This window comes from Nyctereutes procyonoides, unplaced genomic scaffold (genome assembly GCF_905146905.1).
Source record: "Nyctereutes procyonoides isolate TBG_1078 unplaced genomic scaffold, NYPRO_anot_genome, whole genome shotgun sequence".
NCBI classification, from domain to species: Eukaryota; Metazoa; Chordata; class Mammalia; order Carnivora; family Canidae; genus Nyctereutes; species Nyctereutes procyonoides.
Genome location: NW_026575024.1, coordinates 18,742,276 through 18,770,214, shown reverse-complemented (window position 1 = coordinate 18,770,214; position 27,939 = coordinate 18,742,276). Strand labels below are relative to the sequence as shown.

Below are 27,939 nucleotides of genomic sequence, written 5' to 3'. Positions count from 1 at the left end.
TGTTTATATTTTTATTTTCATATTAAAAAGATAATACCTATTATAAGAATTGCAAATAATACAGAATTCATAAAGAATATTTAAATTATTTAAGTTATTTTAAATTTATCACCTACCACAGATAATTTTTTACTGTTAAAGCAATTTTTCCTAGGATCTGTGCCTGTCAATCTATCCTAAGTGAAGTTTCAGTGTATAGAGATAATAAAATTGCTCTTACTTAAAATGGTTGAGACCTATGTGTACCTCTTTCTCAGATTCTATGAGGTTAAGTTCTGTTCCTTATGTACAGTCTTGTATAGTTTATCATACTTTAGGAATCTACAGAGGATTTATGGTAGAAAGTGGATGGAAAGAGAGGAGAGAAATACTTGGTGAACTCCCTTGTCTTCATTTAGAATGTATATGGTATTTATTTCTTCCCCTTTCCAGCTGGATATTGCCTTGTGGTAGCCATTGCGGCACTGTTCCTTTGGTTCCCAGACTTTGATCTTCTAGTGGTGTCTGTTTCAATAGATAGCCAGCCCTCCACTCCCCTTCTCTTCCAAGCTTATGTCTAGTATAAATTATTTTGTTCTGTGTAGGACTGTAACTGTTGGTCCTTGGTCAGGCCTTCTTTACTTTTTCCATTCCTGTTCTGACTATAGAATGTCCAGCCAAGAATAATAGTCATGACTGCATTGGAAGCCTCCAAGAGGAGTTTGGAGGTCCTTATCCTGTTGGTGAGAACTATTGTGTCAAAGTTGTTAATTGCTTATTCATGTTCCCCTTTGTAGTGCTGATTATAAACCTAATAAGAAAATTAAAGCAGAAGATATCAAGAAAGAGAAGAAACGAAAACTGGAGGAAGAAGAGGTTAGTAAAGAGACGGTGGCCCTGGGAGGCATGGGTTTGGAGTAAGGAGTTGTCCATAAAACAAGTTTTGAAGGCAGATGAGTTTTAGGGAGTATATTTATCTATGGTAGAGGAAACGCTGAGAAAAACTCATACATGTGTAACAGTGGCCATGGCACTGTGAGTTTTAAGATCTCTTAGCCTTCACAGGTGTCTACCCGTAGTTGTGCTGCCAGCTGACATTTTTGGAGAAACTACACCATCTTCACGCATGTGGAAGAAGTGTTAACAAATCATACTTTGGATTACAACCGGGAAGAGTTTTCCTTAAGAATGTTTTTTAGAGCTTTCTTATATCTTAGGAAGCTTTCTCATCACTCACTTTGGGTAAACTCTCTTGTGTTTTAAAGGCCTTTGATTAGGTGTCCCTTGGACATATGATGAAAAACCCAAGCTCTTTACCACTACTCTTCCCAGTCTGAGTGCATCTGCATCTGGTGCCTCCCTTCATCTTGCGCTTCTTCTCTAATTTTGCTTATTCCAGCCATACTGGCCTCCCTTGTTTCCTTTCCACACTGGATTCTTTTGTGCTTCGGAGCTTTATGTAGCACATGCCGTTCTTTCTGTTGGGAACACACATGCTCTTCCTCCCTTCTTTTGCTCGTCACCTTCCTTAAAATCCTTAAAATCTCAGCTCAACTCAAGTATTTTTCTGGGGGCTCTACTTTATGTTTGTGGTAGATTTAAAAATACAATAATATGGTTCCTTTTGACATTTCCTATTTCTTGTACTGAAGAGGTGTTAGCAAATAATTCAAGAGAAGGATGTCAGAAATTCACAGGAGTCTTAATCTTGCACTCTCCTAAGAGAAAGGGTTGAGTGAATTCTTAGCCCTTATGTTGCATTTGTGGTTAGCCATGGTCATGGGCAAAATGAATTCACAAGTATTAAGTCAGTAGCTCATCAAAGGATGAGCAGTAAAGATAGCGATAGTAGGGAACAATGAGTTTTAAGAATGTAATCTATTGTAGTAGTAGTAGTAAGAATGATAATCATAATTAAAATTAAATGTAATAGGTGCTTACTGTGTGCCAGACACTATTAATGCTTTATATGAGTCATTTCATTTAATCCTTACAACAGCCCTTAAGAGGTAAATATAGCCACTATCTATTATCTACATTTTGCAGATGCAGAAACTGAGGTATAGAGAGAGGCTGAGATCATTTGCCTGATGTCATACAACTATGGAGTAGTAAAGCCAGCATTTGATCCCATGCAGTCTGATTCCAGAACGAGTACCACTAGCTACTATGTTATCCTGTCTCCTGTGTGACTTTGCTGATGCTTTAACTCCGCAGAAAGGGAGAAGGGTCTTTAATGAAATCACATTAAAAATAGTAATGAGTAGGTGCCCACAGAGAGATGATGGGGTCCTAGATTTAAGAGAAATGGGCTTTTCTGACTGGTCTGTTTTTGGCAGTTCAAGTTTATGAGTACCAACTGAAGGAATTAAGAGTAAAATGTTGAGTGATTATGTAGTGACTCAACTTTTATATAGATGATCAAGTGCAGATTAATCAGTTAAAAAATGTAAAACTTTGGCTTTCTGTATTGCCTTTATCCCTTTGTTGAATTAATGTAAAATAATACCTTTCTCTGAGTTTGGAAGGAGCTAGTAATAACTGTTTTATTCTTTTCAGCAGCCCTCTCCCTATAAGGGGAGAAAAAAAATGCGGCTGAAAGACCTAGAATTAATACTCAGTCTTACTATGCCTGGGACCTCAGATGGCAGGAGCAGTCCTGAAGCCTCATTCATTGGCTGTGGTTTTTTTCATTTCTGGGAATTGTTCTAAAGTTTCTCAGTGACTGATTATCCCATTTTGAGGCTTGAAAACATACAGTATAGCCAGTAGTTTCCTGATGGGACCATCTGTATGCCTGCTCAGAAGCTGTTCAGAGAATGTCTTAACTAAAAAACATTTCCCTTTCCTGTGGTGTGTTTCAGGCTAAAATGATAAACATTATCTGAATTAATATGATTCTCTAGTACTTTCTCCTCCTGAACATACTTCTACATTGATATCCTCCATTCCTGTATTAAAATATGTCTGGTGTTGTAGTCTTTCCCTTCCTCCTACGGTAAAGATCATTTGCTTTAAAATCCTGAGTTTATCTTGATTGCTGTCCTATCATGTAGTGCTAGGATGTTTATATATTCCAGTCATTCCCATGAGTCACACTATGATTTTTCTGGTAAACTTGGGCTCTCATCATGGTCAGTAGCAGCTAAATGACCTTGAACAAGTGAACAAACTTCCATTTCAGAGTTTTCCTTAATTATAACTGGAATATGTCAAACCAAACTGTCTTTTTTAAAGGTCTTTCAAGCTCTACCATTCTATAAATGATTTTAAGATGACTCAAAACCACTTTTCATAGCTACACTTGTTGAATAAAAAATGATCTTGGTGGGATGCCTGGGTGGCTCAGCGGTTGAGTGTCTGCCTTTGGCTCAGAGCATGATCCTGGAGTCCCGGGATTGAGTCCTACATTGGGCAACCTGCATGGAGCCTGCTTCTCCCTCTGCCTGTGTCTCTGCCTCTGTCTCTCTATGTCTCTCATGAATAAATAAATAAAATCTTTATTTAAAAAATGATCTTGGATAGTTAGGAAAAGGAAAATATTCTTTAAAAGAGTTCAGTTCCTGTGAAGTAGGACCCGCACTTTTTGAATAGCACATTTTTGTGTGTGTGTGTGTGTGTGTGTGTGTGTGTGTGTTTGAGACTTACCTTCCGTATTACTGAATTTTATTTGTTTATATTTGTGCCACAATGACAGTTCATCTGGGGTGACAGTTCAAAGAAGAGCCATAAAGAAATACAATATAGGAATTGATAATCATTTTAGGACCTCCTTGACATTTGTTTACTGCTTCCTGACTTTGTGTATGTAGGCAACAGTGATAGGAAGTATTTCCCCACAGCCCCTCTCAGACTCAATCAAGATTTCCTTTCAAATAAGTATCTAAATACAAAGTCTCCTATAGCTATTATTTGATAGTGTTGGAAGAGGTTTAAAGATGAGTCGATTTAAAACAAGTGAGCATAATACATTGGGACTATTTTCCATAGCAGTGCTTTCCCAAACATTCCTCTGAGGCTAAAAAATATAGAATATCCTAGGCTCTCTTCCCATGCAAAATGAATGTTTTTAACTACTTTCTCAGGTAATCATTTGTCAGGAAGTAATCATTTGGGAAACATTACCCTAGAGAAAAAGACCAATAAATTTTCATTCATGTATCAAATTTAGCTTTAAAAACCTCTCCAGTTTTGATATTCTGTGATTCCTGTTTTTCTTCCTAAGGGCCCCTCACAACTACTGCTTAAATGTGATTGGTACTTAAGTGCTTTCTCACCATGTTTCTTTGTAGGACGGTAAATTGAAAAAACCCAAGAATAAAGAGAAAGAGAAAGATAAAAAAGTCCCCGAGCCAGATAGCAAGAAAAAGAAGCCGAAGAAAGAAGAGGAGCAGAAGTGGAAATGGTAACATTGCAGCACTGGGTTACAATGTCACCTCTCGGGTTCCACAACCTAATTAAACAAGAGTGTTATTGAAATTTAATAGCCTGATGTTTGGAGGAGGAGGGAAGTACTTAGAAAAATCTAAAAATCTCTCTAGAATGGCATTCTGAAGTAAGTTTTCCAGGTTCTAGTGAGAGAGAGTGTTAACTAGCTCTCAGCCTTTTAGATCTAAAAACTAGGTCCCATCCTGTTGACCAGATTGAACTAGGAAGGTGTGTGTGTATAGGAATTTGGCATGTGAAGAATGTTGCTTTTAAAATGATAGGGAAAAATTAAAAAATAAAATGATAGGGGAAAGATAGATTATTTTATAAACCATGTTCAGGAAACTCTCTGTTTGCTTAAAAAAATCCGCAAGGATGGGATCCCTGGGTGGTGCAGTGGTTTAGCGCCTGCCTTTGGCCCAGGGCATGATCCTGGAGACCCGAGATCGGGTCCCACGTCGGGCTCCCAGTGCATGGAGCCTGCTTCTCCCTCTGCCTGTGTCTCTGCCTCTCTTTCTCTCTCTGTGTGTGACTATCATAAATAAATAAAAATTTTTAAAAAATGCGCAAGGAAATCTGGATGACTATTTTATAATTTAGAACAATGAAGACCTTTTGAAGCAGGAAGTATAATAAGAGCCGTAAGGAAAAGCTTTATAAAATTGATACGTCAAAATTAAAGTTTTGTATATGGCAAACAAACTCATGCCATTAAAAAAAATGGGAAAATATTTGCAGTACAGAGGGCTTAAAATTCTTAATGTGAAAAAAAGTCTTGAAAAGAACAGGGACATCTGTGTGTGGCTCAGCGGTTGGGCGGCTGCCTTCAGCTCAGGTCCTGATCTGGGATCAAGTCCCTCGGCCTCCTATGAAGAGCCTGCTTCTCCCTCTGCCTAGGTCTCTGCCTCTCTCTCTCTCTCATAAATAAATAAAAATCTTTTTTTAAAAATGAAAGAAACAGTCTTAGAGAAGTGATTAGTAAACATCTTAAAACATAGGCAAAGAAAAATGCCAAGAAAATAATGATACGTCTTTTTGTATAATGTCTCTTAGGTTAGGAAACATTAATGAGTATCAGAATATCTAGGGTTGCGACTGAGAGGAACAGGCTTCCTCCTCACTGGGAGTGAAGAAGAGTCAGTCTTTATGGAGGAGAATAGCAATAGCAGGTTACTTTTGAGATGTGTGTTTAAGTGGGAAATTTTAGTTTTTATTTGATAAGTTTTAGTGTTTAGAATTTTGAATACTGATACTTCTTAAAACTTTGTACGATTTAGCTGCTGTACCTATTATACATGATTTGTATTTGTGTTGAAAAAGAGTCCAATGATGCAGGAGGTGTACAAGTTAGGAAAAAATGACTTCTTTGTCTGATTTTCGGTTCTCCTTTTCAGCTTTGAGGTAACCACTGTTCATAATTTGATATGTAGAGTTCCAGACCTATTTGTATGCACTTACTGTATGGCTTTTATAATTTAGAACTGTAAACTCCTCAGCACAGCATGCCTGAGGGGAAGGGAGAGATCAATGACCAGGGAGATAGATGCCTTGAGAGGAGCAGAGCTGCAGTGGCAGAAATGCTCAACACAACTATGCAATTGGCATTGTTGGTGTGACCACATATGGGGTTAAAAGGAAAGTTTGGAAAAAGAAAATTGCAGAGCAAAGGAATCCTGGGCCTTTCAAAGGTCAGTCAGGAAACAAAAGGATATGTGTTTTTATTTTCTTCTTTTTTTTTCCTTTGGAACTAATCAGAGTTTTTCAGAGTTTAAATATTCACCTTTAATAAAACAGTTTTAAGAGATTTATTTATTTTTAGAGAGAGAACAGAGAAAGGGGCAGAGGGAGAGGGAGAATCTTAGGCAGATTTTACACCTATCAGGGAGCCTGTCATGGAGCTCCATCTCTTGACCCTGAGATCATGACCTGAGCCGAAATCAAAGAGTCACATGCTTAACTGACTGAGCCACCCAGGTGCCCCAAGATAAAATGAAATGATTATGTATATTAGGGGCTATTAGGAATCATGAGAATGGTGGGTTAGTAATTCATCAGCCCTTTGTGTCTGTCAGGCTTCTGTGGTGGGTGCTCAGTAAGTGTTGAATAAACAAGTTCATTTCCTTGTCTATACCAGCTCCCTCCTGTCTTCCCCCTTCCTGTGGAGCTTTGGCTCTTATTGGACCTCAAAGCAGATGTACTCTTATCCTGGTCCAACCTTGTGTGTGTGTGGAAATTCGATGCCTTAGAAGGATCTAATAACCTAATTTTGCTTTAGATTGAAATCCTTTTCAGTGTTGCCACATGTTAATTCCGAGTGATCGTGACTTTTGATTTTTATTCTTAATTTTGGTTTAAGTGGGATTGGTTAGTCTTTTTTTTTTTTTTTTTGATTGGTTAGTCTTCAACTGAAGATGGTTGGTTTGCGGGTAAGCAGTCAGCCTCCAATGCATGCTGTCCTCAAGTTAAATTTTGTGCTTTATTAAGCACATTGCTTAATGTCACACTGTAAGTTTTTAGAAGTAGAGAACAAGAATGATTGACCTCTTAGCTGATAGTTTGCCCTTTCTTCTGTCATGGTAAGCTGCCTACTGTACTCTGAAGTCAGTGGTCCAGTTCTCAGTGACCACCACTGACAGCCTAGTCAGGGGTTAAATGGCGGATATTGTCATTTTTTTTTTTATTATTCCTCTTGCTCTCCCACTAAAAGAGGCACACTTCATCAGTTTGGCAAACGTGGAGACCTTTTGCTTCCCCCTAAAGTCTTAGATTTTGTTAATGTTGCCAAAAAGCAGCAAAACTTTGATCTTTATCTTCTCTTTGGTGATTAGAGAGAAGGGGAAGGTTCAGATCCTCTCTGAGTTTCTTTATTTTTATCATATTTTCCCCCATAGAAACAGTGTTCCAAGTGGTGTTAAGTGGTATGTTCAGGTTTGTGGGAAAACTTACTTAACTGAGATCCCCCTGTTTTTAAGGGTGACTCATTGTGTAAACATTTGTGGAGTTTCAGTTATGCTTTGAGTTACATACACTTTTGTGTCAGGGCTGAGCTGACCTGGAACAGAAGTTGCATATTTATTCTAAACAGACAATTCTTCACAGAAAGACCTAGAAATTAGAATGTTACATTGCTGTGTTAGGTAACTTTAAATGAGGATTTCAGTCTCTTTTAGCAAAAGTAAAATGAGTTAGGGTTATATGTAGAGAACAATGTTGAAAGACCAGACTCACAATCAGTAATAGTGATAAGAAATGTATGGCATATGGATTGATATTCTCCTCAAACCAGAGAAACTGCCTTTGATTCTAAAGATTATCTTTAAGAAAGCTTTAGTATGTGTGCTTTAACTTCTGAATTTTAAAAATTAAATATTCATTTTACAATGTACTGTGAGGTGCTTGTTAACTGCAAAGGAGCTTGATTTCAAACAGCATTATGGGTGATTAACTCACATTTCTAGCACTTTCCCACCTTCCCCTTTTCAAGCATATTCTACTGTCAAATTGATAACTGCCTTGAATTTATAAGTCAGGCCTCCAGAAGTCATTTTGGTGTCTAAACATGTGTTTTTCTTAATTTTGTTGGTGAGTGCTAGAAGGGCAGCACTACTGTTTTTATTTGTATAGTAATGGTTGTCGATCCATTATCAGCCTCTTAAAGGATATGTTCTCTTTCTGTGAGGTTTAGTATTGAGTGATTGACTGAATCTCTTATTTAGCTTAAATGGTATGAAAGTTACTGTGAGTCCTCAGGATGAACATGTTGGAATAAGAAGAATTTTAAAAATGGTTTGGAGTCTTAATTAAGAATCACTGACGTTGATGAGAGGAATGGAACCAAGTCCCAGTATAGGAGAAGACAGGGTACTCTGAATCTCCTCAGTTACTGTGACTGCTTCAACATAGACTTCTTATAGCTACTCTCACATACATGCCAACACACCTCATACGTACATACATACATGCATGCATGCATACATACATACATGTGAGTTTTCTCTGATTTGGAGAGTAGTAGACTCTGGGATTTGGATGGGTCTCTCTGCATCCAGGCCTTTCCATGCCAGTGTCTAGTTGGGAGATCCTGCCCATTTCATATGTAGAGTGATAGATTGGTTATGGAGCATCTTTAATGCTCCTTCTAGGTTTAAGATTTTGTTAAATCTTGACTTTCAGGTTTTTTTTTTTTTAATTTTATGTTGTAAACATAAAAACAAAATTTACCGTATTAGGGGATCCCTGGGTGGCTCAGTGGTTTGGCACCTGCCTTTGGCCTGGGGCGCGATCCTGGGGTCCCGGGATTGAGTCCTGCATCTGGGTTCCAGTGTGGAGCCTGCTTCTCCCTCTGCCTGTGTTTCTGCCTCCTTCTCTATGTCTATCATGAATAAATAAATAAAAATATTTTTAAAAATTTACCATATTAATCGTTTTTAAATATGCAGTTTAAGTGTATTAAGTACATTTGTATTGTTGTATAACCCTTACTACTACCATCCATCTCCAGAACTCTTTTCATCTTATAAAACTGAAACTTTTAAGTAATTCTCCCTCATTCTCCGCTTTCCCCCTTTCCCCCAGACCTTGGTAACTATCCTTCTGCTTTTTGTCTATGAATTTGGTTTCGTGATGTACCTCATCTCATGTAAGTGGAAATACATAGCATGTGGCTTTTGTGACTCGCTTATTTCACTTAAGAACATATTCTCAGGGTACATCCATGTTGTGGCATGTGTCAGAATTTCCTTCTTTTCTAAGGCTGAATAACACTTGTATGGAGAGACCACATTTTATTTATCCGTTCATCTATTGATAGATACTTACATTTCAACCTTTTGACAATTGTGAATAGTGTTGCTGTGAACATTGGAGAACAAGTATTTGTTTAAATACCTACTTTCAGTTGTTACAGTATATTCCTAGTAGTAAAATTGCTGGATCATATGGTAGGTAGTTCTGTGTTTCACTTTCGAGCTGTATTGATTTTCACAGTGGCTGTACAATTTACATTCTCACCAGCAGTGTATAAGCATTCTAATTCCTCCACATCGTTATCAACACTTGTTACTTCCTGGTTTGCTTTTGGTTTTTATAATAAAACATCCTAATAGGATGTGAGCAGTGTTTCATAGTTTTGATTTATATTTCCTAATGATTGGTGATGTTGAGGTTTTGTTTTTGTTTTTTTGTTTTTTTTTTGTTTTTTTTTTTTGGTCTTTCTAAGATTTTATTTGTCAGAGCACACAAGCAGGGGGAGTATCAGACAGGGAGAAGCAGGCTCCCTGCTAAGTAAGGAGCCCCATGGGATGGGATGGGGTGCGGTACGGTGCAGTGTGATGCAATGTGATGTGCGCGATGCGCCACAATGCGCCCTCCAAGAACCCTGGGATCATGACCTGAGCCAAAGGCAGATGCTTAACCTTAACCCAAGCACCTCCAGGCATCCTGAGTATTTTTTCAGATGCTAACTATCCATTTGTATATCTTTGGAGGAATGTGTACTCGAGTTCTTTGCTGTTTTTTTTAATTGGGTTGCTCTTTGGTAGTTGAGTTGTAGTTCTTTATTCTAGATCTTAATCCTTTATCAGATATATGCTTTGCAAACGTTTTCTCTCATTCGTGGGTTGCCTCCTTACTCTGTTATGTCCTTTGATGTACAGTTGTGGGTTTTTTTATGTACAGTTTTTAACTTTGTAGTGCAGTTGATCTTTTTCTTTTGTTGCCTGTGCTTTTTGGTGTCTTATCTAAGAAATCATTGCTAAATGCAAAGTCACAAAGCTTTTGCTCTGTGTCTTTTTTTGAAGAGTTTTATACTTTTTGGTTTTACATTTGGGTCTCTGACCCATTTTGAGTTAAATTTTTTTATATAGTATAAGGTAAGGGCCCAACTTCATTCTTTTGCATGTGATTATCTAGTTTTCCCACCTCCATTTGTTGAAGAGATTTCTTTGCTCCATTGAATGGTCTTGGGACTCTTGTCAGAAACCATTTCACCATCTATGTGTACTTTGGTTTTATAGTGATGCTTTTATTACAGCGTTTGATATGTGTACTTTTTATTTAATATTTCTGAACTTTATTTTAAACATTGGAGTTAGAAAAAAGATACTGGAGTTAGAAGATGGTAGGAAGTAATAGAGTATGCATAATTAGCTTTCAGAAGGATTCTGTAGAACTTTAGGGCTTTTAATTTTAAGGTAGAAATAGTGGAGATTAAAATCTATGAAGTTTTAAAATATTTTGTATGTAAAAGACAACTGACTCGAAAGAAAATCGTGCTGATGGTGAGAAGGTCTAATTCCAGAAAAAGAAAGACTTAGCCACCTATCAACCAATTGTAGCGCATGATCCTTAATTGGATCCTTACCTATAAAATACATTTTAAATTTAATTGGGAAGTTTTTAATAAGATCTAGGTATTACAATGATGCTAATTTTGTTAGATGTGATAGTATTTTAGTTATGTGAGAGGATATCCTTATTTCTATAGAGATGTTTGCTGAACTATTTAGAGATGTGGTATCATGTCTGCAATGTACATTGCTGAAATGGTTCAGCAAAAAATTAGGAAACTTAGCATAGTATTAATTGTTGAATGTTAAGTGATGGTTATACAATGTCCCTTTTAAAGTACTTATCTAACATTCGCTTATCAGTGTCTGTTAGATGGCTCTAGGTAACCCTTAAAGTTTAAGTCCCTTAAACTCAGTATACCCCCACTGAATTATTATTTTCCAGTTTTCTCTGTTCCATCATGTACTTTCTTAAGGATTGTTTTTCCTTGTACCTTCATCTGGCATCTCCACTCCCAGGTGGTCTTTTTCAGTGTTATCAATAGCATAATAATACCTCTGCCATGTATACCATTTTAAAGGTTTTATTTATTTATTCATGAGAGAACACAGAGGCAGAGATAATAGGCGGAGGAAGGAGCAGGCTCCTTGCAGGGAGCCCAGTGCGGGAGTCAGTCCCAGTATTGGAATCATACCCTGAGCCGAAGGCAGACACTCAACTGCTGAGCCACCCAGGCGTCCCTCCCTTGTATCCAGTCTTAGAACTGCACTACGGAACTGTATTTTCCTGTGTTCATATGAGTATTCCATTTTATTTGTTGTGAGTGTTGGCTTTTTCAAAGTGAAGAATACTGGTTATTTTGGTCCAGGCCTTGAATCTGGGGCCCAGAGTTATTCTAGCACACCAGTCAATTGAGCAGGTTAATTATTTGGGCATTTATTAGGTAATCACTAAATGAGGCTCTACTTTTTTAAAGGTGGGAAGAAGAGCGCTATCCTGAAGGCATCAAGTGGAAATTCTTAGAACATAAAGGCCCTGTATTTGCTCCACCATATGAGCCTCTTCCAGAGAGTGTCAAGTTTTACTATGATGGTGAGTTGTTCCAAGGTTGTCTAATTCTTGGCCAAGAAAAGAGTTTGCTTCTATTTAGAAGAATAGAAAATGAGAAAGGATCTTGTGCTATATAATCCTTTTTGTTTATTTCATTTTGTCGTATTGTCCTTGTGTGATTTGGGGGAGGGTTATCCAGTGTTTATTTCGCTCTTAAAGGCCCATTTGGTGATGAAGAAGTGCCTTGACAAAGAGACTGTTAACATTTTAACTACATGGTCCCAAAAATGTCCATCTACATAGCTCATAGCACTTGGTCCCCACGTTAAATGTTATTATCTGAACTTCATTTCTGAGGAGCTTCTTTGGCAAGATTTATTAGAAAAGCCTTACTCAAATGATAATATTTTAGCAATATAATGCAAACTGACAAGCCACTCATGGTAAGAAGTAGTACTAGTATTTGATTGAAGATTAATTAGTCAGCTATCAGCCTCTAGGTAGGGCTGATAAGTGTCTGTCACTTACTCTATGCAGCACAGCTCTATGCCTTTACACTGTGTGCAATCAGATTTCGTGGCCTGCTGTGAAGAAGTGCCCTGTCTGGTTCTCTGCGAACACTCAGAATTGTCCATTAACTACCATCAGTATTTTCTGTCCTTGGGTAGAAGAATTTAAGCATCTGTGTCTTTGACATTCTTTCTTTGCAATGTAGCACTATGTAGATGGGATCTCCCTCATTCCAAGAGTTCTATCCAGAAAGAGCTGGAGCATTTTCCCCCAAATCCTATGTGCTTAAGATTTACCAGGTGGGTCTGGGCTCATTTAATAGATGTGGAATAATATTGGGGATGCTTCTAAACCAAGTGGTCTGCTGACCAAACAGTGAGAAATACTAAATACTGGGCAGGAAGACTGCTAAAAGGCACCAGTGGTAAATGCTTAAGAGAATTCTAGTGCATCTCTTTGTCCACCAGCGGTGGTTAGGGCCACAGATACTTAGTAGTTTATACTGAAAGGCTGGGTCTCGCAAGTGGGAGGCATGTCAAACCTGGCAAGCTGGAATTCATTTTTTTACAACACTGTTTACTCAGTATGTCTGTGTTGGACACCAAGACCCAGCAGGGAACTATATTGGCTAATCCCTGTTTGCATGGCCTTAATGACAAATGCTTGCATCAAATATTCTGATTGGTGTTGACTAGAGCACACAGGACAGAGTTCTATTAGCACTCAGAGTTGGTCATTCCTGGAGATGTTTGCATATGACTCCAAAGCCAAACTCCAATGAGGAGAAAGAGCCCAGAACTTCGAAGAAAGACCATCCTGAAAGTCCATGTATTCTGTAGCTCAAGTCTGAACTTACCAAAAGGTTTAGGAAGCAGAATGAGTAAAGCCCCCCACTTTGAGGCTCAAAATGATTTGAAGGAAAGCTAGATTCTCTAGTCTTTGGATTTCTCTTTTCTTCTTCTTCTTCTCTCTCCTTTCCTTTCCTTTCCTTTCCTTTCCTTTCCTTTCCTTTCCTTTCCTTTCCTTTCCTTTCCTTTCCTTTCCTTTCCTTCCTTCCTTCCTTTCTTTCTCCTTCCTTCCTTCCTTCCTTCCTTCCTTCCTTCCTTCCTTCCTTCCTTCCTTCCTTCCTTTTTCTCTTTTCTTTTTTCTTCTCTTTTCTTCTCTTTTTTTCTTTTCTTTCTTTTTTCTTTTCTCTTCTCTTTCTTTTCTTTTCTTTTTCTTTTCTTTTCTTTCTTTTCTTTTTTCTTTTCTTTTCTTTCTTTCTTTTCTTTTCTTTTCTTTTCTTTTTCTTTTCTTTTTCTTTTCTTTTCTTTTTTCTTTTCTTTTCTTTTCTTTTCTTTTCTCTTTTCTTTTCTTTTCTTTTCTTTTCTTTTCTTTTCTTTTCTCTTTTCTTTTCTTTTCTTTCGAGGAGGGCAAGGGAGTAGGAGAGAGAGTCCCTAGCAGACTCCATGCTCAGTGTGGAGCCTGACACAGGGCTCGATCTCCCAGCTCTGAGACCATGACCTGGGCCAAAATTAAGAGTTGGATACCTAATCAACTGAGCCACCCAGGCGCCCCTGGGTTTCTCTTTTTAAGATGGGAAGCCAAGCCCTGAATCAGTCATCACTGGTTACTATAGTCTCTTCTTCCATTTTGCCCAGCCCTCCTATTATAGGAACTCCAGCTATATCATTTTCTCAGTTGGGTTTCTCACTGGGATTTCTTCCCTTTGATTGTGTAAACTCCCACTCTGTAGTAAGTCAGGATGTTGTATTTGAATTATTAGTCCAAATTGATACTGTAAGTCTTGCCTACTCTCTAGGGAAGGAGTTCTCGGACTCCTTTGAACGTACCAGGGAGGTGGGGCACAGGCTGGCTGAAGCAGTGACTTGTCTCTGCTGAGAACCTCCAGTTTACAGCTCTGACTCAGCAGTTTCTTCTTCCTGGAGCTCAGCCTTTTCCACAAAGTGCTCCCTTTGCCAGGAACCTTCAAGTCATCCTCCTACCACTCTGCTGCTGGAGAGCTGTCATTTCCTCTTTTGACAGCTCATCTAAAACAGGAGGCATCAGAATTGTTTCCTCTATTGGTACAAGAAGAATTCAGTAAAATTGGCCAAAGAGTCTCCATTCTTTGATTTTCAAATATTTATTGATACCAGTTTATGCCAAACAGACCCAAGAACATTTTACATTCTTTCTTGCCATGTATTTTCTTTTTAATGACTTAAATTTTTCCAGAAGCATGTTACAACTTTAGTGGCAACTATAGTTCAGACCTGAGTTGAGGCGATCTGAAGAAGTGCAGGAATCTCTTGAGAGCTAATAACCCTGTCTCCCCAAAGTGTCTTCTTGCAAAGGCAGAAGCTTAGAGGGGGTTGAAAGGGGAAAGTGGTGCCACCTGTTGGCCTTTTGAGTTAGGATTTCAAGCAGGTTCTTTCTGTCTACCCTAACAATTTCAATTTTGTGCCACAGTTACCTTCATCCCTGCAGTTAGGGATGATAACTTCCCAACTATCATGAAATGAGATGTCTTCTGAGTTTTGAAATGAATGGATTTCTGGTTAAGTTTTAGTTTTCTATAATTAAAGTGAAAATCCTTGGTGAATTATTAATGCCTATGTAATAGTAAGGAAGTGGAATGGTACTTAACCTCATTTTAGGAATAGTCAAGTTATTATGCCATGGATTAGTTCCAGATGGTGCTGTATAGTTGCATATTCAAGAAAAAAAATGGAAATTGGCCCTGAGAGTACTATTAAAAATACTCTATCTGAAAAGTAGATTAAACTCCCAAGTACTTTCCTTTATTGCTTTATTACTAATTAAGGTATACACAGAACCCCTAGGGCTCATTCACATTTACTTTACAAGTTAGCAGTTTCCGTTGTGTAACATCAGGATTCTTTTAGAACAGCTTTTACTAACATGTGCACACTACCAAGAACCCTAGTCATCCCTTGTGCTCTGGATAAGTCTTACTTCCCTGAAAGAGGCAACCTCATAGTGCTTGTGTTCAGAGCAGTCATCTCTCAAACTCTAGTATATACATAAGCCACCTGGAGGCCTCTTAAAATGCATTTTCTGAATCTGTAGATCCGAGGTTGGGCCTTAGATTCTGCATTTCTTTTTTTTCTTTTTATAAAGATTTATTTATTTGAGAGACCACATGGGTGGGGAGGGACAGAGGCAGAGAAAGAGGGAGAGAGAATCTTAAGCAGACTTCTTCTTGAGTGTGGACCTCAAGTTGGGGCTCAATCTCATGACCCTGAGATCATGTGACCTGAGCCAAAGTGGACAGTCGGATGCCCAACTGACAACACCATCCAGGTATCCCAGAGATACTGCATTTCTAACAACTCCCACGTGATGCTAAAGCTGCTGGTCTGTGAACCACATTTTTGAGTACAAAAGTTCTAGAAGAAGGTCTTATTTAGATTTTTCATGTGGGATATCTGGGCTTGCCTGCTATGGATATATATTATTTTATTCATATTCCACCCACCTAACTTTAAAGTAGAAAGATGCCTATTTCTTTTCCCCCACAATTCCTTTCTTCCACTCCCTGCCCTATCCCTTCCTCCCCTTCTTGAACAGAGGCTGCTTAGCTTAGCAGTGGCAGGAGTCCCTCTGAGGATTTGATTTTTAAAAACCATTGAAGAGGTGTAAAGGACCCTGCTTGCTGAAAGGAAAAGGAAGAGTGGCTGGGCCTCCCCCAGCTCATCCCTGTCCTGAGCAGGCACCTGGGAACAGTTTACTGGCATAGTCTCCAGAGAATGACCCAGGTAAATATCTGCTAAAGAGAAGGAGAATTTATACAACTAGATATAAATCAGTGTATTGTCTTTGTTGTTATTGTTACCATATGTCACCAGACCTTTGTGTACCTTGGGAAGGTAAACCATTAGTTAGAAGACTTCTCCAGAGCTCAGTATTTATATTCAAAACATAAACTATACAGCTCAATTTTTGGAACTGCTTTTTCCTCTAGGTAAAGTCATGAAGCTGAGCCCCAAAGCAGAAGAAGTAGCTACCTTCTTTGCAAAAATGCTCGACCATGAATATACTACTAAGGAAATATTTAGGAAAAATTTCTTTAAAGACTGGAGAAAGGTATTGTTGCCCATGTATTAATATCCTAGCACCTTGCAGAAATATTAATCAAGTACTCAGTTAATAAACTGTTACTTTACAAAAAGTTCTGTAATGTAAAATTTGAGCTTTATGAATTTTATTATATGCGAAGTTTTTCTTTTTTCCCTATTCATTCAATATATTATGTAAGGTTTCTATCCAACAAGAATACTTCTATGTCTTTCCTTCCACACACTTACGGCTGCAGGAGGGAGTTTATCAGGCCAAACAATAAACCTCAGCTCTGCCTGAGCAGAGGAAAGTTTGTCTCTGCAGGACTGCCTGTCCTCTGCTTTTGCAAAGAGAGATATTATATTAATGTGATGTCCCATTCCCTTTGATTCTTGCTTATTTACTTTTGGTACTTTCTGCTCTTGAAATCGCATTTCCTATATCTGTCTAGGTGATTTTAAACAATCTTATTTTCAATTTGGATTGTGTGGACAGAAGTGAGCTGAAGTTTACCTTCTGAATAGTTCTGGAAATAATATTTAATAAGTGAGTAGGTCAGGGACAATATTTTTTTTTCTTTTTTTTTTTTTTTAAGATTTTATTTATTCGAGAGAGGCAGAGACACAGGCAGAGAGAGAAGCAGGCTCCATGCAGGGAGCCCAATGTGGGACTCGATCCCGGAACCCAGGGATCACGCCCTGAGCCAAAGGCAAGCGCTAAACCGCTGAGCCACCCAGGCATCCAAAGGGATAATGTTTCTCAGAGAGAATGAATATAGAAATATTTCTCTCATTACTAAAGCAAATGATATATATTCATGTTTTTCCAACTGTGGGATGATACATATGCTTGCGGATGTGGCAGTGTGTAAGGAGCCCAAGAAATTACATAAGAGTTCTATAACCTTTTTTAAAGGATACATCATGTAAAGCTTTTTTTATTTTATTAAGTATTTTATAATAGAACAAAGTAATAAAATTGTGGTTTGTTTTTTTTTTTTTTCAAAGCTCATGAATTTAGATTGCCTACCTCTCTAGACACCTTTGGCTGAAAAAAAAAATACTTTGCTGTAATCACAAAGAAACCTGTGGAATAAACTGCATATTTACCTTTTTCTTCTGTCTTCACCCTTTTCTTAACTAGGAAATGACTAATGAAGAGAAGAATATTATCACCAACCTAAGCAAATGTGATTTTACCCAGATGAGCCAGTATTTCAAAGCCCAGTCAGAAGCTCGGAAACAGATGAGCAAGGAGGAGAAACTGGTACTACAGAAGTTCTTAAATCCCTGGAGGATTTTGGAAGTGTTTAATTCATCTAATTTTCTTCTTGGTTCTTAACAATATAGATTTCACTTTAGTAATTTCACATGGTTCTATACTAAAGATAAAGGATTCTTAGGATAGTAAAGTTTAAGTTTTCTTAGTTTTTACACAGACCAAAAATTTTGAATAATAGGCATTTTATTTAATGGCTCAGTATAAGAACCTAGTGCTCTTGGAACCTAAACAGTCAGTAACTCCAGTAATACAGTATTTAAGTGTGGGCAGACCTGTACAGTGGCTCCTGGATATTAGGGTTTTAAGACAGATACTATGATACTGCCCATGTACCTCCCTGTTCTTGATTTATTTTACCCTGGGATCTAGCCATGCTCATCCATCTTCATCTTTACTCCAGAGGAATCTTTCTAGTATCCAGTGGGATGTCATTTTCTTCTAGATTACCAGTAGGCAAACTGTGTAGCCTGCATATTTTTATTAAAAAGTTCTTTGGAACACAACCGTATCTACTTGTTTACATATCATTTGTGGCTACTTTCATTTGACAGTGGCAGGGTTGAGTAGTTCCAAAAGAGACTGTATAGCCCGCAAGCCTAAAATATTTTCTGTCTAGAAAAGATTTGCCAACCCCAATCTAGAGAAGTCCAGGCTAGAGTTTGTCTTGTCTGCCTGCCTGCCTGCCTTCCGTCCATCCTAATTGGAGGTCCCTAAGTTAAGGATTTTAAGGAATTTTGAAACTCTTTAGTTTCAGTATTTTAAAGGACTTGTGTGTTTATAAGATTTAGGCCATTGTATTTATTATATAATTCATTGTCTGATGGTGCCTATTTGAGTTGTAGTTTAAAAATTATGACTTACTATAAAAACGATAATTGCATCAGACTTTTCAGTCTCAGTTTAGTCTTCTAAATGTTCCAAATTAGTGAAACTTGGTTTATTCTTTGAGCGGTGTTTTAAAACTTAAAAACCACTTTTGAGCTTTGTTCTTGCCAAGTAGTGATCCAAAGATTAAGGAGGTTTCAGAAGTATCACCTTGTCAGAGCCCTGGCCAAAGACACCTGCTGCCAGGTTCTGAATCTCTTCTCACCCACAAGGCAACAGGACTTAGTTAAGTTGAATTTCTAAGTATAATATGAAGATAGAGTCAACAGAGGGTAAAGGAGGCTCCCAAGTTCCACTCCCACACTTTTGGATCAAGAATCACAAAGTATATAATGTATGTGTACCTATATACCTAGGAAAGAATCTATGACAGGTATGTTTAAGCTTGAAAACCCATCTGAAATGACGTTTAACTAAATGTGCCTGGAACCTATTAGAGAACATGGAGATGTTCTTTATGAGGCCTATCATAGACTCTTCCCTGTCTACCATTTTGACACTACTCAACAAAATGTTAATTTTTAAAGTTACTTTTAAAAATACCTAGGTAACATGTTCACACATAAGTTCTTGAAGATTTAAAAAAAAAAAATCAGCTTTGGATCTGTAGTCGGGGTCAGTCCTCAAAGGTAGATATTTTGGGGAATTTTGTTATATTTAGTTTAAAAACACTTTTAGAAGTTATCCTTATTTGCATTTCTTTCTCTTTAAAAATTTATTTATTTATTTATTTAAAGTTTTACTTATTTATCTCTGCACCTATTGTGGGGCTCAAACTCATGACCCTGGGATCAGGAGTTTGTATATGCTCTTCTGACTGAGCCAGCCAGGTTTCTGCATTTGCATTTATTTCTTAATGATTTTTAGACTTTTCTGTACCTCGAACTGTTATCGAGTAAGAGGTAAAATATGAGTGGAAAACAGCAATTTGAGCCCATTTTGAGTACTTCCTTTCTGTGTTCCAGAAAATCAAAGAAGAGAATGAAAAATTACTGAAAGAATATGGCTTCTGTGTTATGGATAACCACAGAGAGAGGATTGCCAACTTCAAGATAGAACCTCCTGGGCTTTTCCGTGGCCGTGGCAACCACCCCAAGATGGGCATGCTGAAGAGACGGATCATGCCTGAGGATATCATCATCAACTGTAGCAAGTGAGCACAATTCATTGTTTGGGCCAGAAATCAAGTCAGGGGCTTCCTTTGTTCTTGAGAGTACGTTGCTGGAGGTGTTTTCCCACACTACACAGGACTGTTGGGAACAACATGGTATTTCCATGTACAGATCTCCAAGTATTTTTCAGTTACTGACTGGTAATGAGGAAACATGAAAATACATACTTGAAAGATTTATCCACGTTATGTCATGAAAGGTGAAAATGTCCCTCACTTCTCATTCCACTGCCCTCCTGCTTTGTTATTTCCACAGAGATGCCAAGGTTCCTTCTCCTCCCACGGGACATAAATGGAAAGAGGTCCGGCATGATAATAAGGTTACTTGGCTGGTCTCCTGGACAGAGAACATCCAAGGTTCTATTAAATATATCATGCTGAACCCCAGTTCACGAATCAAGGTAAGGAGTAGCTAAGAGCTGCACCACTTAGTGGGGCTGATCTCTTTTTATTGAAGTGTAGTATTTTTTTTTTTTTAATTTTTATTTATTTATGATAGAGAGAGAGAGAGAGAGAGAGAGGCAGAGACACAGGCAGAGGGAGAAGCAGGCTCCATGCACCGGGAGCCCGACGTGGGATTCGATCCTGGGTCTCCAGGATCACGCCCTGGGCCAAAGGCAGGCGCCAAACCGCTGCGCCACCCAGGGATCCCTGAAGTGTAGTATTTTTGGTCTCTAGAATCACTATGACAAATTACAAACCCTCCACATTTGGTCTCTGGGAAGCCAGGAAACTTGCCCACAGTCCAATAGTTAGTAACTCTGACTTAGATCTTTAGCCTTTTGGTGCCTTCTTGTGATATCCTACTGCCAATTTGTGGACAGCCTTAAGCATCTTGCTAAAGAGACTGGTCGAAGTTCTACATCTGGAGAGCTATTGAAGGGCTTTGAACAGAGGAGGGTCTTGAACATATAACCCCAACTTCAGTAAGATTTACAGGCTTTGTATGCAGTCACACCGATAAACAAATTCTTGTAAAAGATGCGAAGATGGGGATCCCTGGATGGCTCAGTGGTTTAATGCCTGCCTTCAGCCCAGGGCATGTCCTGGAGTCCTGGGATCAAGTCCCACATCAGGCTCCCTGCATGGAGCCTGCTTCTCTCTCTGCCTGTGTCTCTGTTTCTCTCTCTCCGTGTCTCTCATGAATATATACATAAAATCTTTAAAAATAAATAAATAGAAGATGGAAAGAAAAAGTGCAGGGGTACCATGTGAGAGTATACCAGGGCATTTGATTCTGGCCTCAGGTTCAAGGAAGGCTTTCTGAGGAAATGACATTTACAATAAGACAAGACTGAATAGGATTTATCCATGGAAAAGATAGGGGAATGGGTCTTCCACAGAAAATAGCCTTTTGAAATCCTTGAGGAGAGAAAGTGTTTGGTGGTCTTGAGGCCTGAAAGAAGGGCAGTGCAGTTGAGGTACAATGTGAGCAAGAGAGGGGGCATGAGGAGGAAGCTAGAGGGGATGCAGGCCAAATCTTCAGGCTCTTCCTTAAAGTTGTTTATATTACCCTAAATCCAGTGGGAAGTTACTGGGTTCTAACAAGGGAAATACCAGATTCGTGTTTTAGACACCTATGACCTAACTGATCATTCTGAGTGGTAAATTCTGTGGAGGTTGGATTGGATACACACTAGAAGTAGGGATACCAATAGGATGCTGTTGTAGTCCTCCAAGCAACAGATGGTGATGGCTTGGACAAGATGATGCCGGTGTGGGTGGACTAGAGGTGAACAGATCCAAATACATGTATACTGCAATCTCTTACACCTGGCATTCAAGCAGATTGTAGGAAAGCCTCCAAGGCTTGAGATCTTTGTTGTTGACAGACCAGGGGGAGGACCTCCAGGGCTAGGAGCCACTAATTTATTCCTGACAATATCTGCATAACCCCCATATACTGTAGGAATTTGTGCAGGTTTCTGAATGATGGTTATGGTAGTGAATATAGAAGTCAACCACATGTAGGCCCTGCCTAGAATCTTATACACAGGACAGAGAATCTACTCAGCTGGGTTGGGATCCAGAATCAGGCAGATGGTTAAGGGCTTTTCTCTTACTGTTGAGAGAAAAATCTGATTTCTTCAGCTCTCTGCCGATACTTGACTGTTTGCCCTCAGAATAGTAAGGACTCACTATTTCCACTACTTGTACCATGTACTACTACTACACTACTTTTTTTTTTTTTTTTTTAATAAGAGGGAGATTGGTGGGGCTGGAGAGGTAAAGGGAGAGGGAGAAAGATTTCAAGCAGACTCCTCACTGAGTGAAAAGCATGACAGAGGGCTCAATCCCACGACCCTGAGATCATGACCTGAGCTGAAATCAAGAGTTGGATGCTCAACCAGCTGAGCCACCCAGGCATTCCTACCTCATACCTCTTTTGCTTTAAAGTTTTACTTTTTATTTTCAAAGAATCCATCCATAAAATCCTTAATCCTCTCTCTTTTTTTTTTTTAAAGATTTTATTTATTCATGAGAGACACACAGAGAGAGAGGCAGAGACACAGGCAGAGGGAGAAGCAGGCTCCCTGCAGGGAACCTGACGTGGGACTCGATCTCAGGACCCCAGGATCATGACCCGAGCCAAAGGCAGACACTCAACCACTGAGCCATCCAGGCACCCCCTTAAATGCTCTCTTTAGTCAGCAGTTGTCACAATGAGATATTTGATTAATTTCTGTACTCAATACCTTCCCTCTAGGTTTACTTTTCTTGTTAAAACACACCCATTACTATATGTTTAGTGAGGATCTATAGTTGGCAAATTCTCATTTTGTTTCACTGAAAATTTCATTTTCATCCTCATAATCTATCTTTTCTCTAGTAAAGAATATATCTTTATGTTTTCTGAAATAGCAGGAAAATGGCAGTTAGCCTTTGGGAACCAGTAGCTTTAGTGAAGCTCTCTGATCCCAAGTAAACCATAGATCCAGAGGTTACAAAAGGACTGTTTGTTACGGTACTCACTCCTAAGTTCAACCCACTGTCAAGGTTGGAAACATTATCTAGTCTCATAACCTATAAAGTAGCCCTTGATGAAAGTGAGGTTCTTCAATCAGTCTTAACTTTATGAACAAAATTTTTCATTTTTTCTTTAAATGTAAAGTACAACAGACTTTGTAATCCATTGTTTACATTACATTGTATTCAATCCTATTAAAATATTCTTAGGGTGAAATCCCCATTTCTTGCCGTTTCTGTCTTTAGAGCTTATAATTCTGTGAGGTTTCAGAGATGTATGTACCTACAACCTTTTAAATGTAACCATCTAGATGTTAAAGGGCTGAATTGAAGGAAAATGTCCTAATAAAACTTTATATTCTTAGGAAGCTCTGATTTTGGTGAGTTTTATTAGAAAGCAAAAGTAAGACACATTTATTTTTTAAAAATTCTGAGCCTGACATCTTTTGTAAATTCTAAAGTACAAGAAATAAAATGCTAAAACTTCTAGATGGTATCATGGTAAAAACACTTTCATGACCTTGGTTATAGGTTCCCTAGGACACAAAATAAACACTAATGATAAAACAATCGACAGTGGACTTCATTAAAATTAAAAACCTAAGTTCGGGATCCCTGGGTGGCTCAGCGGTTTGGCACCTGCCTTTGGCCCAGGGCGTGATCCTAGAGTCCCGGGATTGAGTCCTGCATCGGGCTCCCAGCATGGAGCCTGCTTCTCCCTCCTCATGTGTCTCTGCGCCTCTCTCTCTCTATCATAAATCAATCTTTTAAAAAAACTTGAGTTCAACATAGGATACTGTTACTAAATACATGTTACTGGGAGAGAATATTGGCAGCATGTATATCTGATGGAAAACTTGTATTCAGAACACACAAAGAATTCTATAACTCCATAATAAAAGAAAGCAAGACTCAAACGGATGCTTTACAAGATAGAGAAATGGCCAATAAATAAGCACATGAAAGAGTTCTTGACCTCACTAATTATCAATGGAATGCAGATTTAAACCACAATGAGGTGACTAATTCCAGTTCTAGGTATTTTTACCCCAAATAAATTGAAAACCTGTGTCCATAAAAAGATCTGTACAAGAATGTTTATTGCAGCATTATATTAATGCAGGTCTCAAATTGGAAACATTCTAGGGGGTCCATCAACAGAATAAATACATGGTCTGGTCAGACACATCAGGGATAGTCATAGATTATACCATATATACCAGCAGTTGGATGAAGTGAACTAATAAATGCAGCAACACGGATGAATCTTTTTTTTTTTTAAGATTTTATTTAAGGAAAAAAAAATTATTTAAGAGAAGGAGCATAGGGGGAGGGGCAGAGAGAGGGATAGGGAGAGAATCTCAAGCTCAGTGCAGAGCCTAATATAGGGCTCAATCTCACAACCCTGAGATCGTGACCTTGAGCCAAAATCAAGAGACACTCAAACCAACTGAGCCACCTAGGCACCCCAACGTGGATGAATCTTAAAATACATGTTGAAAAGCCTAGACACACAAGCCTATACTGTATGATTCTGTTTATATAATACTTTAAATTAGGCAAAATCTAATCTATGATGATAGAAATTAAAGAACAGTGGTTGCTTAGTTGGTGATTAACCAGAAAGGGGCATGAGTGAACTTTCTCTAATGATAGAGAATACTCTCTCCCGGGATCCCTGGGTGGCGCAGCGGTTTGGCGCCTGCCTTTGGCCCAGGGCGCGATCCTGGAGACCCGGGATCGAATCCCACGTCGGGCTCCCGGTGCATGGAGCCTGCTTCTCCCTCTGCCTGTGTCTCTGCCTCTCTCTCTCTCTCTGTGACTATCGTAAATAAATAAATAAAAAACCTTTAAAAAAAAAAAAAAAGAATACTCTCTCCCTCTCTCTTTTTTTTTTTTAAGATTTTATTTTTTTAATTCATGAGAGACATGCAGAGGGAGCAGGAGGCTCCCTACGAGGAGCCCGATGTGGGACTTGATCCCAGGACCCCTGGATCCCGACCTGAGCCAAAGGGGAGATGCTCAACCACTGAGCCACCCAGGTGCCCTGAGAATAGTCTGTGTCTTAATAGGATGTAGGTTACATGGGTTATGAATTGTCAAAACTGATCAAACTATATAACATAAAGTCTTTTCTAAAAGATTCAGAATAGGGACACCTGAGTCCTGTATAATCAAGTTAGATTCTTATCCATACAAAAGTTTGGGTAGGGGAAAATGGAAAGGGTTAAAGGCAAGCTTCCTATTGTGGATACCTTGTTTTACTGAGACGGTTTTGATGATGACCTTATCTGGAAGACCGAAATGGGTATTTTATTTTCTAGTAGTCTGAAAAAGCTTGTTCAAGTGTAATTTACTGTCTGCTTAGAGAAACTTCGAAGACAGCAGGGATAAGCATACTTCCTGGAGCCAGCCTTCCCCTAGACCTAGACAAGGTGGCATCTGCCCCCACCCTCCCATCTTTGTATCCTTATTTGAGAGACTCCTGGATCCTTGCATCAAGAGCCCAGCCATCCTGTGAAGAAAAGTTGATCTTGTATCCTCTGTGAATAACTTATTTGTTGCGTTTTTCTAAACCTTGTTTCAGTGGCATGACTAAGGAATTGGGTAAATGTAACCCCTATGGGACTTTGAAGACTTGGAGTAAGGCTTTGGTTGGCCTGTGTGCATTAGAGTGATGGCCAAGAGCCCGCTCCTTAACTGGAGACTATACTATTAAAGATGAGTCTTTGATGTCGTGTGTGTGTGTGTGTGTGTGTGTAAGTGTATAAGGGAGAGAGAGAGAAAGACATGATTGTCATGGAAATTTATTACTGACTCGTACATGAAGACAGCTGGTATCACACCTTTTTCTTCACCCTTTTAAATGTCAATATGTACTAAGAAAAATCTGAGAAATTTTAAGCTTCCCATTGTCAGGAAATAGAACTTAGATATTTCTTCTTAGATATTGTATCACCAACTGCTTAATTGCCCACCCACAACAACAAGTAGTTACTGAACCTCTTATTTTATAGCCAAACAAGTACATACAACTTGGCCACACACAGTTGTGGGAGAGTGCTGATGAATCCTTAGCATACCCAGGTGAGCTTGCATTTCTGAGTGTTGTTAGAGCTAGACGTAGAAGATATTTCTCACTTACACATAAGCTCACTTTCCTGCATGCTCAGAAGGCTAATTACCGTGACCATGGTTATTATACTTCAAGGACCAATGTCCCATGTCAGATGGGAACTAAGCATATGTGGGTAGAAATCACTATCCCTCTCTCTTGTGGTTGGGAGAATTAAGAGCAGAGATTCTTGGGTTCTTAAAATCCATCCTTGTTGGGGATCCCTGGGTGGCTCAGCGGTTTAGTGCCTGCCTTTGGCCCAGGGTGCGATCCTGGAGTCTCAGGATCGAGTCCCATGTCGGGCTCCCGGCATGGAGCCTGCTTCTCCTTCCTCCTGTGTCTCTGCCTCTCTCTGTGAAAGGAAGGAAGGAAGGAAAGGAAAAAGGAAAGAAAGAAATAAGCAAGCAAACTAGCTAGCTTAAAAAAAAAAAAATCCATCCTTGTAGTCATGTCATATAATTTGTTTTAGGCCTTAGAATACTCCCTGACCCTCTTGGGATTTCATGGATGTTTCTCCCCCCTTTCTTACCTTTCTCACTTGACATTAGTATCAGTCCTTGCTTGTGAATCTTGTTTCCATTCAATATGGTAGCAGAAATAATCTTCTGTCACTATTGATTAGATTCAGTCTTTTTATGCCCTTTTAAAAACACTTCATTGGCTTTAGAATAAATTTTTAGAACTTGTACCAAAAACTAATGTTTTGAGAAGAAAAAGTCTTCTCAGTAACATTGTTTCCCCTCAATCTAATAAAAAATACTCTTAAATGCAGAAGTTAGAAAATGGTGAATAATTACCCCTGTTCCTGGAAGTCTTTGTGTTCCTTAGTAATTAATGTGTTGTGTCATCTTTGGTTCTGCTTCTTGACAGTCCATCAAACTGAATGGTTGTCTTGGATTTGTATTTAATGAAATTCAGTCCTAGCAGAAAACTGTTGGGTCACAGACTCTATAGCAGAGCATTGATGCTGATGTGGGGATGGGGATATTTATACCCTTTGTATTGATAGAAGTCCATTTTGGGGACGTGCCATTTGGGCTTTAACATAACCACTTTACAGAATGAAAGCCGGAGGCTGGCTTAGTAACTAGACAGGGGCCAGTTGTGCTTGGCAGTGAAACGAGACTAACATGAGTTCTCACCAGGTTAGATACTCTAAAATTTCTCTTCAGTACTCTTTTTCTACCTTGCTTATGCTCAGGTTCCTTTGGTTCAGAGCTCTGAGCTTGAATATTCAAAGTCTGTTTTTACTCTACCATCCCTACACAATCTACATAGACCTTTGGGTTTGGGTCTTTGCAGGGTGAGAAAGACTGGCAGAAATATGAGACTGCTCGGCGACTGAAGAAGTGTGTGGATAAGATCCGGAACCAATATAGAGAAGACTGGAAGTCCAAAGAGATGAAAGTCCGGCAGAGAGCTGTAGCCCTATACTTCATCGACAAGGTGAGCATCTTCCTATCACATTGCCTAATACATTGAGCTTACCAAATATGGGATTGTTTACATTTCCAGGCCTTGTGCTAAGTACTAGAGCAGTACCCATCTCTGGTCCAATAAGGAGGGTAGAAGTGGAGAAAGAGGCATTTGGAGTCTGCTGGTCTCTAAATCTGAATCTTCTGCAAATACTATGACATTTTCAAACTGACTATATATAAGCCACCAAAAAAAATTTTTATTTTACGTCATGACCCAACACACATAAATATATTTGTAGTTGTGTGTAACTGGAAAGTTGCACAAAACAATGTTTAGCCTTTCTACAAGCAATAAATTCTGACATTTTAATTTTTTTCTTGTTTTTAAAAAGAATGGTTATAACCCTTAAAATTGGTTAAACAATCCATGAATGTTTCACAGCTATACTTTGAAGGACCATGCTCTAGAGGAGATGAGTTTGTCACTACCTTTTTGAAGATTTTGGTTTCTTTCCCAATTTTGCACTGCTTATCACAAAATAGAAATTATCTCAAAAATTAAACAAAATTAGGAGACTACTGAATCTATCACCCAGAATAGGAATACTCTCTTGTTTGCTGCTTTGTTGTTTTTTTTTTTTTTTTTAATTTCTTCCTTTCCTCCATTCTTGAGAGAACAGAGTAAAAGCTTGGTTTTATGAGAAAGGGTAATATCACTATGATTCTCTGTACTTCATTTTATAGAGGAAGGAGCATATAGAATCCAGAATTCCCAAGCCTTGCAG

At 38.8% G+C, this 27,939-nt stretch overlaps 1 protein-coding gene across 1 annotated transcript in view; it reads left to right on the top strand.

The window, feature by feature from the left end:
* The window catches only part of TOP1 (DNA topoisomerase I), a 92,213-nt gene that overhangs the window by 55,679 nt on the left and 8,595 nt on the right, over positions 1 to 27,939 (top strand). The window contains exons 7-14 of the mRNA XM_055345296.1: positions 777 to 855; positions 4,272 to 4,384; positions 11,672 to 11,787; positions 16,223 to 16,344; positions 17,461 to 17,583; positions 19,449 to 19,636; positions 19,911 to 20,055; positions 27,039 to 27,182. Coding sequence (XP_055201271.1) covers positions 777 to 855; positions 4,272 to 4,384; positions 11,672 to 11,787; positions 16,223 to 16,344; positions 17,461 to 17,583; positions 19,449 to 19,636; positions 19,911 to 20,055; positions 27,039 to 27,182 — 1,030 coding nt within the window. The remainder of the gene's footprint in view (positions 1 to 776; positions 856 to 4,271; positions 4,385 to 11,671; positions 11,788 to 16,222; positions 16,345 to 17,460; positions 17,584 to 19,448; positions 19,637 to 19,910; positions 20,056 to 27,038; positions 27,183 to 27,939) is intronic.